The sequence below is a fragment of the Antechinus flavipes genome, chromosome 1 (genome assembly GCF_016432865.1).
Source record: "Antechinus flavipes isolate AdamAnt ecotype Samford, QLD, Australia chromosome 1, AdamAnt_v2, whole genome shotgun sequence".
NCBI classification, from domain to species: domain Eukaryota; kingdom Metazoa; phylum Chordata; class Mammalia; order Dasyuromorphia; family Dasyuridae; genus Antechinus; species Antechinus flavipes.
This window is the reverse complement of record NC_067398.1, coordinates 740597-752353: the sequence shown is the minus strand read 5'-3', so window position 1 is coordinate 752353 and position 11757 is coordinate 740597. Positions and strand designations below refer to the sequence as shown.

Below are 11757 nucleotides of genomic sequence, written 5' to 3'. Positions count from 1 at the left end.
TTGGCTAAGAGCCTTGAAATTTGTTTGTTGAGTTACAGACAGAAATTCCCCACAAACATCTAACAAGTGGAGGCAGAGAGTGAAAGGAAAGTGGAAGGGAAGTTTTCTCCAATTCTTGGTAGAACATCTGGCTGTTTCAGCTCCCTTTGTGTGGACTTCTTCCCTCCCTCAGAAGAGATGGAAGTCCCCCAACTTCATGTGCTTCAACTCGGAGCCAAGAAGTTCTTCTGAAGAGGGAAAGAGGGGCTCCTTTCCCAAAAGGGCCTTGGGACGAGTTAGCAGGCATTGACCTGAAAAGAGAGGTTTCCATGTATGAGGGTTGATGAGATATTGTGTAGAACATGGAGGACGTAAGTCTACTTTAGGCCCTCTGTGCCACTGACGTATGGGACATCAACACATAGTCTACACATAGACTACCTTGGGGAGTCATTGCTGAGTATACACCTTGAAGCCTGCTATGTGGGAACTTATTTTTTAAAATTGAACTAAACTTCTCTCTTCACCAACTTTAGAACTTCTGAGAGTCAGTCTACATGTATATTCATAAAATAAAAAAAAATGTTGACAATGGACATTTTTTTATGTATCACCTTAAAATTCAGAGTTTGCTTCATATCTGCTAACTTGGTCTGTCCTCAAGACAGCCCTGTGAAATAAGTGCCTCAGCCACTATCCTAAACAGACAGAGAAACTACATCTTGGAAACTGAGTCACAGCAACTAGTCGGCACCTGAGGTGGAATTTAACTGTAGCTTTTTGGGGTTCCAAGTCCAGAGATCTCTCCTTTTGGCTATGTCACCACTGGACACATCGTCATCTATATTATATTAGACATCTCAAATACAACCTGTACAAAACAGACCACCCAGTATCACCCCTTACCTATCAATACAACAAATAATTTTCCAGGCAGTTGTGCCAAGTTATGAATGAGACAAAGGTACAGTGCCTGCCTCAGGGGGCTTGCAGTCCAATGGGCAGAAAAGTGGTGGGGAGGGGGCAGGAGGGGCTCAGTACAGAGAGCAGAATGTTCCATGGAGTCAAAGCTAAGCATCATGTTACCTTGAAGGCTGTGAGCTTTCTAACAAGGAAGGCTTTACTTCATTTTCCAATCCTCCAGGAAGAAGGGATAGGTCAGGGAAGGAGAGTTGAGAAGATATGAGAGGATCCAAGCTTGGTTAATCTTTGTAGGGAGGGTATCTTGGGCATCCTCACCCTCCAGGCACTCAGGGTAGCTACCTTGGAATCCCTGGGGTTCTTCCCTCATCCACTTAGTTCCTAGTCATCAATTCTACCTTCATCTCAAGTGCCCTCCCTGCTTGTATTGACCAATTCTTCCAGCCCAGTTTCTCTTAACCTTCTTTGGGGACTATGCTCACCTTTATCACTCCAGATCTGGAGGCCACAGAGCACCCTAAAATCTTGGCTTCCAAAGCAGCTGGCTTGTTGTCCTGCATGCCAGGTGGCAAGGAGCCCAACCTCAGCTTTGTTGGCTGCTTGCCTGAGGGAACAAGGTTTATGATGGGGGAGGTCCGTGAGGATGTGAGAGGGAGGATGGATTTCTGTGGGACTTGAACAGTTCCCAAACCCATCGACAGTGAGAGGACAGGGGAGCAGAGGACCATCTTTTGCTTTGTCCCAGTGGCATAATTGTAGCAACAGCTTTCTCTTCTTTTTTAAATCACAGAGACTTTTAAATTCCACCCCCAGTGCCAAATTCTTTCCTTCCCCCTCTCTCTCCCCTACCCCAAAAGAGGGCAAGAAAAACAAAGCACATTACAAATATATGTAGTGAAGTAAAACAAAATTTTCTTAACTTTCAATTTTATTAGTCTCTCCATTGTTTTTCAGAATTTCCAATTTGATATTTAATTGGAGATTTTTAATTTGTTCTTTGTCTAGCTTTTTTAGTTTCATGCCCAGCTCATCGACCTGTCATTTCTCTATTTTATTGACATAAGCATTTAGAGATATAATATTTCCCCTAAGTATTGCTTTGGCTGCATCCCATACATTTTGGCATGTTGTTTCATTATTGTCATTCCCTTACATGAAATTACTGGTTGTTTCTGATTTGTTCTTTGACCCACTCATTCTTTAGGATATTATCAGTTTGTTTCCAAATAATTTTAAGTATATTTTCCATGCCCCTTTATGAAATTAAATATTTACTGCATCATGACCTGAAAAGAATTCATTTACTATTTATGCTTTTCTGTGTTTGGTGATTAGGTTTTATGTTCTAAAACATGGTCAATTTTTGTGTAGATGCCATATACCACTGAGAAAAATATGTATTCCTTTCTATCCCTGTTCAATTTTCTCCAAAGGTCTATAATTTTAAAAAATTCTATTCATCTCCTTAACTTCTTATTTAGTTTATGATTAGATTTATCCAGTTCTGAGAGGGGAAAGTTAAGATCCTCCACAAGCATAGTTTTACTATTTTTTTCCTTTAATTCACTTAACTTCGTTAGAAATCTGGATGCTATATTGTTTTGGTGCATATATATTTAACATTGATATTACTTCATCGTCTTTGCTCCTTTTTAGCAAAATATAGTTTCCTTCCTTATTTCTTTTAATTAAATCTTTTTTTTTTTTTTTTTTGCTTTTTTGTCTATGATCATGAATGCTACCTTTGCCTTTTTTTTTCGGATGAATCACAATAGATCATGCTCCCTTTTGCCTTTACTCTGTGTCTCTCTGCTTCAATATGTTTCTTGTAAACAACTTATTGTAGGATTCTGGTTTTTAATCCACTCCATTATCCATTTCTGTTTTGTGGGAGCGTTTTTCACATTCACATGTTGCATTCATAATGAGATTGACACATGCGTTGCCAGAGCTAGCTTGGTGTTTGGGAGGCTCCAAAGGAAAGTGTGGGAGACGAGAGATATCGGACTGACTGCCAAACTGAGAGAGCCATTGCGCCGACCTCATTGCCATATGCCTGTGAAACCGGGTCAGTCTATCAGCACCGTGCAAGGAAACTGGGTTGTTTCCATTTGAATTTTCTTGGGAAGATTCTGAAGCTCACCTGGCAGAATAAAATATCAGACACTGAGGTCCTTCTCTAGAACTAAAATGCCAAGCATTTCAACTCTGCTGCAGAGGGCATGACTCTGTCGGCTGGCCATATTGTTTGAATGTGAAATGTATGCTTGCCAAAAAAAAAAAGGAAAACTCACACAGAGAAAGTGCTCACAAGATCATCAGAAAAAGTGATACAAAGACACTCTCCAGATAACCCACAAGCACTTTAGAACTGATTGTATGACGTGGGACACACTGGTTTGGACCATTCAGCATGGCATGCCGCCCCATGAGCGAAGCAGAATTGAATTAGCCGGAAGGCAATACACAGAATTAGAGAGGCCATCTCAAATGTTCACAGGGACTACTTGTGTCCAGGAAGAGCATTCTGAGCTCATACTGGTCTGATCAGCCACAGTTGGACACACTGTAACTCAATTCTAACATAGTGATGTTGTTTTGGTTCTCTTTGAAAATGGACTAAAATAGCAACAATTTATACTTACGTCTGTCTGACATTCTCTCTCCTTTCAGTCCCTCCTCAGCACAACCACTACCTCCTTCAATCTGCCCTCTTCTACCAGTCCCCCACTTTTTGTTCCCTTTCCCCTCTTATTTCCCTAGAGGGTGAGAAACATACGTATCTTCATTCATCTCTGCTCTTGGGGTACAAGGAGCACTGTTCCAAGTTTCTTGTATTGAATCCAGAAGCCTTCTTGTGGTGTTCTTTTTCTTTTTTATAGTATATGATAGCTCTCTCTGGGAGCAGGTTTCTTGAGGAGGTTTTCTGGAGGCAGCCTTAGTTTCAGTTCAGATCAATAATCACCCAAATGCAGCCAGCTGTTAAAAGTTCAGATCTTTTATTGCTTCCTCCAAAATAGCCCCATTAGTTTTCTTGGTGGCCTCTCTCTCTGCTTGGTTCCAAGAGCTCCCTCTGAATGTCTCCAAATCCAGAGGTTTGTCCTTTATCCTCCAGCCAGCACCAAGGTGGAAAATGGAATGAATCTGGTTCCGCCTCTGAGAATGAGCTTCTTCTGAACTGCCCTGACTGCTCACTGAAGCTCTATTTATGCTCTGTAAAAGTTGACTCCTCCTCTGAGGGAGGGATTAAGGGAGGTGTGAATTCAAAAACTTACAAAGTTAACTTTGTGAATCTTCCCAAAGTGTGAACTCCAATGAGTACTTAAATACATTAGTGAGTTAGAGAATTTGCTAAGTACTGTGCTAAATTAGATAATGATTGTCTCTATCAACTCTAGTGAGTTAACACTTTGTAAGGGTTCTAACACCTTCTGCCCTGGGACATCCAGGTCTGGGGGTTCACTTGCTGCACTGGGACTGGAGGCTTCATAGCTGGTCGGTTGTACCACTGGCCTGCTGAGCCAGGGCAACTGGGCCTCAGGTGCTGATCTTTGCTGGGACAATGTCTGTGCTGGGCTTTGCTCCTCTTTTACCCAAGTAAGACAGATCTTTCTTGCAGTCCTTCCAAGTTATCTTGGGCTGGAAAATTGTTCTACTTCTTTTGTGGGTTCTGTCACTCCAGTTTCATGTTGAGGCTTAATTTCAAGGGAAATTGAGGCAACATTCTGCCTTTTCTCCACCATTTTGGTTCTGCCTCCTATTTTATTTTTTTAAAATAATATTTCATGTTTTCCTATTTACACATAAAGACAATTTTAACTCATATTTTAGGATTAGGTTATTTGTTTCCAATGAAATTTTAGTCAAAAATCCTTTATTTAAAATAATTGTATTGTATTATGGTCTAATAATAATTTATTTGAGATGTTTTTATGGCCAATTTTGCAAAAATGCTATACATAGTTAAGAAATAGGTGTTCTCTTCCATTTTTATTCATTCTTCTCCAAATTGTTTTTGTTGTTGTTCAATCATTCAGTCCTGACTATTTTTTTGACCCTGTGAAGCATATCAGGCCAATGGAGTCCATGGAGTTTTTTGGATACTAGCTACTGGAGTAGTTTGTCATTTTCTTCTCCAATTAGAAATTAATTGGTATAATTGTATTTTGAAACCTCAGGTGCTTACTTGAAGAATAATTTATCATGTTATTTTAACATTGAAACTCATATTTGAAAATGTACTAATTTTTTAAATTCAGTATATGCTGACTTGTTTCTTAATAGTGATTATACTTACAACAAAACATTTTTCAAAATGCTGAAGTTACATTTGGTTAATCAGTTACAAAAAATTATAAAATGAAATACTCTTCTACAATTTATTTTCTAGAAGTCTAATATTTATATATTTCTGTTATGAGCCAGAACTTGAAACAAGGTGATAACTTAATGGAATGCTTGTGTGTTTGGGTTTGCATCTTTGAGAGTTTACACATTAGCTCACACTCACTAGTCCACAAGTTTGGAAGATTCACAAGTGTTCACAAGTATGGGAGATACACAAAGTGAGCTTTGTAACTTTGTGAATTCACACTGTTGGAGGAGGAGTCAACCTTTTACACCGAGCATAAAAAGAGCTTCAGTGAGTCAGTTCAGAAGAAGCCACGAGTCGCAGTTGAGCTAGAGCTAGAAGTAACTTCGGAAGATTGCCAGGTCTCTGTTAAAGCTAACCGGGCCCAAGGAAAGAGACAAGACTTGGAAGGCGAAAATAAACGTTTGGATTTTATCAGTTGGCTGTATTTGAAGTGATTATTACTTTGAACTGAAACTAAGGCTGCCTCCAGAGAACCTCCCCAAGAAACCTGCTCCCAAAAAACCATTATATTATATAAAAGATGAAGAACACCACATATTTCCCCCTAAAATTCTACTTATCTCCTTGGTTTCTCGTTCATTTCTTTTTTATTTTATGTTTAGGTTTATTTAGATCTGAGAAGGATCAATTGACGTCCCTTACTAGAATAGTTTATTGCCTATTTCATCCTGTAACTCATCTAACTTTTTCTTTAATGGATGCTGTGTTATTTAGTTTATATGTATTTAGTATTGACATTAATTCATTGTCTATAGTACCTTTTAGCAAAGTAACTTTTATCTGAAGTCGTGATTGCCACCTCTATCTTTTTTTTTCACTTTAGTTAAAACGCAATAGATTTTGCTCAAACCCCTTATTTTAATTCTATATGAATCTTTTTGTTCCAAATGTGTTTCTGATAAACATTAAACTGCTTTTCTATTCCATTCTGCTGTCTTCTGTATTATATGTGAATTCATTTAATTCTAACTTAGCGTTGTGATCGATAATTGCACGTTTCCCTCCTTTTTATTTTCCTATAGTTATCCTTTCTTTGTTTTCACCATCTCCTTCTCAAAAGTCTGTTTTGCTTGTGACTAATCCTTTAGGTGGTTTTCCATCTTATCCCACCTGTCACCTTTTCTCTCCTGCTTCCCTGTTGACTGAGGTGAATTTCTGCACCCAATTGTGCATGTTTTTTTTTTTTTTTTTGCTTTCTCTGATCCAATTCAGATGAAAGTAAAGTCAAAATGTTGCCTGCTTCCCACTTCTGCTCTCTCCATTGTACAAACTCTTGCCCACACCATTTCCTGCCATTTATCCTTCCCTCTTTCTCACCCATTCTTCTCCATTTTTCCATTCTCTTAAGATCATTCCAAAACAATGGGATCACACTTAGACCATCTATCTAATTAGGCTGCTTTTAGTAGCCCTTGTGATAAGATTTTGAGGAGTGTGGCAGCTGAAAGATAAAATGACTGAAGAACAAAAGTTCCAGCTTCTGAGGGTATTAAGCAATTCATGGCAACTACATAAAAAACCAGAGCCAGGACTCCTTGGGTTGGCACTGAACCATACATACTGGCAGAGGCAGATTTTTAATTTGTTAAGAGCAAATAATTAACAAGATGAACAGGATACAAGATTAAATCTAATTGAAGGAAAAATTATGGGCTTGCCAAATTGGAAGGGGGAGAATGAACAGGTCCAGAACATTCAGGTGTCCTGCTCTACATCTACATCTAAATACATTGTCTGTATTCAATCAAAAGAACATGGAAACAGTAACTGTTGTTCACACAGTGCTAGTTTTAAGATAAGACATAGGGATTGCTGTAGATGTGTAATTGTGAGAAAGCTCCTTGCATCAGTCTTAGGATGTGACCAAGTCAACATACTCTACGTCCCTAGTTAAGGATCTCTAAACAACAGGTAGCAATGGTCTAGCTTCCCAGCCATTCAGGGTTAAGTGCAAACAATGTAAAAAAGCTTTCTCAAATTCTCTTAATTGAATAGTTTTCTCATAAAACAGACATCGGATCCATGATTGAATAGAAAGGGAACTCTGCTAAATGCAGAATTGAGTCACAAGACAGAGTCAATGTGGTTCACTTAATTCCCACAATTCCTGAGGGCAGGGACTGGGAGGTAGGTGCGTTCTTGATGATTAGCATGACCTAGTTAATTATAAAACCTTGTTGAATGAATTCAAACTTCTTAGTTGGCTTGTAGGCATGATAGGGCTCTCCGAGTCCTGTCTGGTTAAAGGGACTTGGATCATGTTTAAGGAGAGAAAATAAAATATGATGGACTCAGTGAATTCTGAATCAGGGCTTCAGAGAGCATGGGAATCACACGCCCACTATGCTGTCCAAAACTGCTGTCCAGACTGACCAGAGCCCAGCATACCAGAGATTGTTGGTTAGTCATGTTCATGAGGGGACAGAGTTATCGTTCAGCTTTCCTCAGTGGGGCAGGAAAGACTATAATAGGTGGTATGTAGTCATCTCTCCATATGGTACCCTCTCCCCCCCAAACACAAAGAGAGTGGGGGGGAGGGGGGAGGAGAGAGACAGAGACAGAGACAGATACACAAAGAGGGTTAGACAGACAGAGGGATGGACAGACAGAGGGACGGACGGAGGGAGGGGGAGAGACGGAAAGAGAGGGAAAGGGAGAAGACAGAGGGAGAGAGAAAAGGAGAAGATAGAGAGGGAGACAGAGACAAGAGTCACAGAGAGAGACAGAGCCAGAGAGAGAGAGAGACAGACAGACAGAGACAGAGAGACAGAGAGAGACAGAGACAGAGAAAAGAGAGAGGGAGGAAGGGAGAGAAAGACATACCCACCAGAAGTGCAAAGGGACAGGAGACAGGGCAACTGAATGATTTTATGCAAACATATTGAGACATTGGGTGTTTAATCCAATATATGTATAAATAAACATGCACACATGTCCACAGTTTGGCCTGTGCCATGGATAGCTATCATGGGGAGAAGGGGGAGCTCTTAGTAAGCTCTTTCCACCAGTTCAGGTTTCAGAGAGTGGCTTGAGGCACAGAGAGTTCAATTGATGAAGTTTGTATCCCCTAGATTCCCAGGGGTGATGAGATCAGTGGCACTAAGAGAGTTATTAAAATCCCCTTTCAGTCAGCCACAGGTTTAAAGTGAAAAAATTCACTCATTCCTGAATTATTAATTGCAAAAATCAAAGTCTATTGTTGGATAGAAACCAGTTTGCTAGGAGACTGACTTCTACAATGGCAAAGTCCTATTAGGGAAATGGAGTCTGGCAGTGAGGGGAGGATGCCTTCTCAGTGGGCAGAGGGTCCTAGCAGCTGAGAAAGCTACTTTAGGCCTTCTGCAAGGAATGAATCCAAAAACTGCCCTATAAAAGGAGTCTTGAGACTTGAGGAAATGCTCAGCAACATGGATGGCGGCAGCACTTGGAAAACAGAAGGCAGAGCTGAGGATCAATGCAGATTTTCCAATGGACCCTGGGGGCTCTTGGGGAAAGTCCCATCTTCCTAACAGGATTGCTTTTGTTTTTCTTTTCATTGTAGATTATCGATAAGGAGATTAACCCGTTTGTGGACAAATGGGAAGAAGAACGATTCTTCCCAGCCCATCATGTATTCAAGATTCTAGGGCAAGCTGGCTTCCTGGGTGTCAACAAGGCAACAAGTAAGAGAGCAGACATGGGAGGATTCGAATGGTTCCATTAAAACACGGGGGGTGTGAGCTGCTCCTTCCCGGGATATTTTTGAGAGCTGGTGTGCCCACCTAGTGTGCCTGAAGGGGATTTGCTGTCGATTCACATAGAACTTTATTCAGTCCAGGACCGATCAAAAGCCAGATGGGGACCATTCATTCGAAGGCAGAAAGGCTTTTCTCCTCTTTCTGGAGTATTTGGGGAAGGAGGGATTTCCTCCAAGGGATCAGTGAGCTGCGACACTGGGGGCTCAGATGCCATTCGTCTGGCTCACCACTGTCCCAGGAAATGCTGATTCATCAGAATGCAGAGGACTAATAGGAAAGGACAAGGAGAATTAGTGTCTATGGAGGGGGCAGGCCTAGGAGGGCTCAGCCAGGCTCAAACCTTCAAGCTGATCTCAGATGTGACTCCCTAATGGGACATGACAGGAGCTTAGGCTGAGGGATTTTGAGTGTATTTTAAGATGTTGTCTGCCATCTTTCAGTATCGTGTACATTCTAGTCTCACTCATGAAAAGTCAGATGGACTCTAAGTCCCCCAAGGGCTCTAAGGCTACTCCCTGAAGTACTGAGGGATTCTTGTGGGTCCCATCCCCCCAGGATTATCAGGGTGCCCTTGAGGGACTGGGGTGTCTGATGGGCACCACCCTCGGGCTTTAAGAGCACCCTGGAGCTTTTGAGGATGGCTCTTCGGCTGCTGTTGACTCAAACCATCGTTCAGCCTGTAGTGACTGAGGACCCCAACTCTGTTTCGCCTCTTTTTATAAAGGGTTATGCAAAGATTCCACAGAATCTTCCCCTGCCCAATACCGGGGGTCACACTCCCCCTACAACACCTCGTCTCTGGAGAGAGGGAGCTCGGGCTTAAGGCAGTTTCTATACAGCATCAAGTTCCCCAAATATGGTCTTCTCCGGGATGAACCCTTAAGTCCATCCCAGTGGCTGGGTCCAGAGGCTGAAGGTCACTCCTGGCTCCTCGTGGCCTCAAGGCTGTATATTAACTCAACGCTGGACTTTTGGGAACTCATCAGGCAATGGCCTCCAGTCTCCTTCCCTTAAAGGAAAAACAAACAATTCAACCAACCGAGGCAAAGAACAGAGGTGCCTGTTCATGGGCCACTACAGTGGCCCCCCCAACACCAGGGGCATTCCCGGGCTAACAGGGAGGAAGAAGTTGTCCAAGAGAAGGCGCAAGCTCTGGGGGATTGAATGCCCCTCAATTCTGGCCCCGCAGTCAGTCTGGGGGCTGCTCTTCACCACGGGGGTGCAGTTCGGGAGCAGGAAGAGGTTTGCTGGTCCCCCAAAGCCCAGGCCAGCCCTGGGAGAGGGGGGAGGTTCTGGGAAGGCTCTGCGCTGTCCGCAGCCTGTCTTGCTCCAGGAGAGCATGACAATTTTTTTCCTTTGGCGGGGGATGGGATGGGGAGGGGGTGTTGAGGGGTGCGTGATGGTGGTTGCCTTAGGCAGCCGGAAACACGAAGCAGTTTCCTGCTATTTATCAGCACAGGGCCACGTTTCCTTTCCAAGCAGGGCTTCCTGCGCTCTTGGCCCGGTCCCCAGGATGGACGCTCTGAAGGCAGATGCGTTCTCAGCAGAGCTGGGGGGGGAAGGAGGGGGGCCATGCCCCCTGCCAGGCTCTCTGGCTGCCCGCCCCCCAGACTCTCTGGCTGCTCTCCCAGGCCCTGGCCAGCCTAACACCCATTCAGCCTTGGATGGCCAGCCCCGCCCCCCTCCCCAGTGCTGTCCACTCCTGCCTCCTTTCAGGAGAAAATGAAAAAGCGTCTCAGGTACTTGTGAAACTCTCCCAGTTGCTCCCTGAGGACGGTCTGGACTTGGGAGACCGCTGAGGAGGAGGCGGGTCCCTCTGACTCCGGGGGAGGGGGGAGCACTGGGGGCGGAGTCTCTGGAGACTCTCGCAGTCTTGGGTTGGGGCCATCGCAGGGCTCCGTGCCGAGGGGAGGAAGATCCCATCAGGGACACGATCAGCTAGTGGGTCGGGCAACCAGCCCCTCGTCCTGGGTCACCCTCTCAGTGGCCGCCCGGCTTCTCTTCGGAGCTGAGCCCTTTGGTCTTCACCAGGAGGACATCCCCCGCCCCCCAGAAGTGCCCCGCACACTTCGCTCCCCGACTCCCGTCTCAGCAGGAAAACCAGTGCTGTCTGCCGCGGACGCCAGTTTCCCAGGAGTTAAGGAGAAGGCATTCTCTGAGCCCTCCATTCCAGCCTCCTCTGGAAGTCTGTCCCCAGCCCCGTCTTCAGTCTGGCTGCTTCCCACTGCTCACAGGCCGGCCCCGATCTCTCTGAACCCTAAAAAACCCAACCACCACCAAGCCTCTCCATGGATCTAGCAGTCCCTCGTGGCCCGCTCCTTCTAACGGCCGCAGGTCCGCTCTCTGGGGCTCCCCGCCTTCCTCGAAGGCCTCATGACCTTGTGATCATCCGCAGCCTGACTTGGGAAGCTTCCATCTGTATTCAGATACAATCGGTTCTGTCTCTGGCTTGGGTAGCATTGACCACCCTAAGTCCTTCAGAGAGGTCTTGGATCATTGTGTTGCTGGGGCAGCCGATCATCCCGCAACATTGCTAATGCTTTGTTCCCAGCACATTTCACTTGCCTTGAGCTCCTGGAGGGCGTTCCAGGTTTTCCGAGGGTTTACTGCTCATCACTTCTTATGGTCTGATAGTATTCCATCATAATCACACACCACAGTTTATCCGGCCATTCCACAGTTGATGGGCATCCCCTCAGCTTTCAGTTCTTTGCTCTGAGAAAAGAGCTGCTATAAATAGTCTCG

General features: G+C 44.0%; 1 protein-coding gene across 1 annotated transcript in view; it reads left to right on the top strand.

The window, feature by feature from the left end:
- Positions 1 to 11757, top strand: part of LOC127549275 (probable acyl-CoA dehydrogenase 6) — a 34800-nt gene that overhangs the window by 1738 nt on the left and 21305 nt on the right. Inside the window, exon 2 of the mRNA XM_051977142.1 lies at positions 8817 to 8937. Within this exon, the coding sequence (XP_051833102.1) occupies positions 8817 to 8937 (121 nt within the window). The remainder of the gene's footprint in view (positions 1 to 8816; positions 8938 to 11757) is intronic.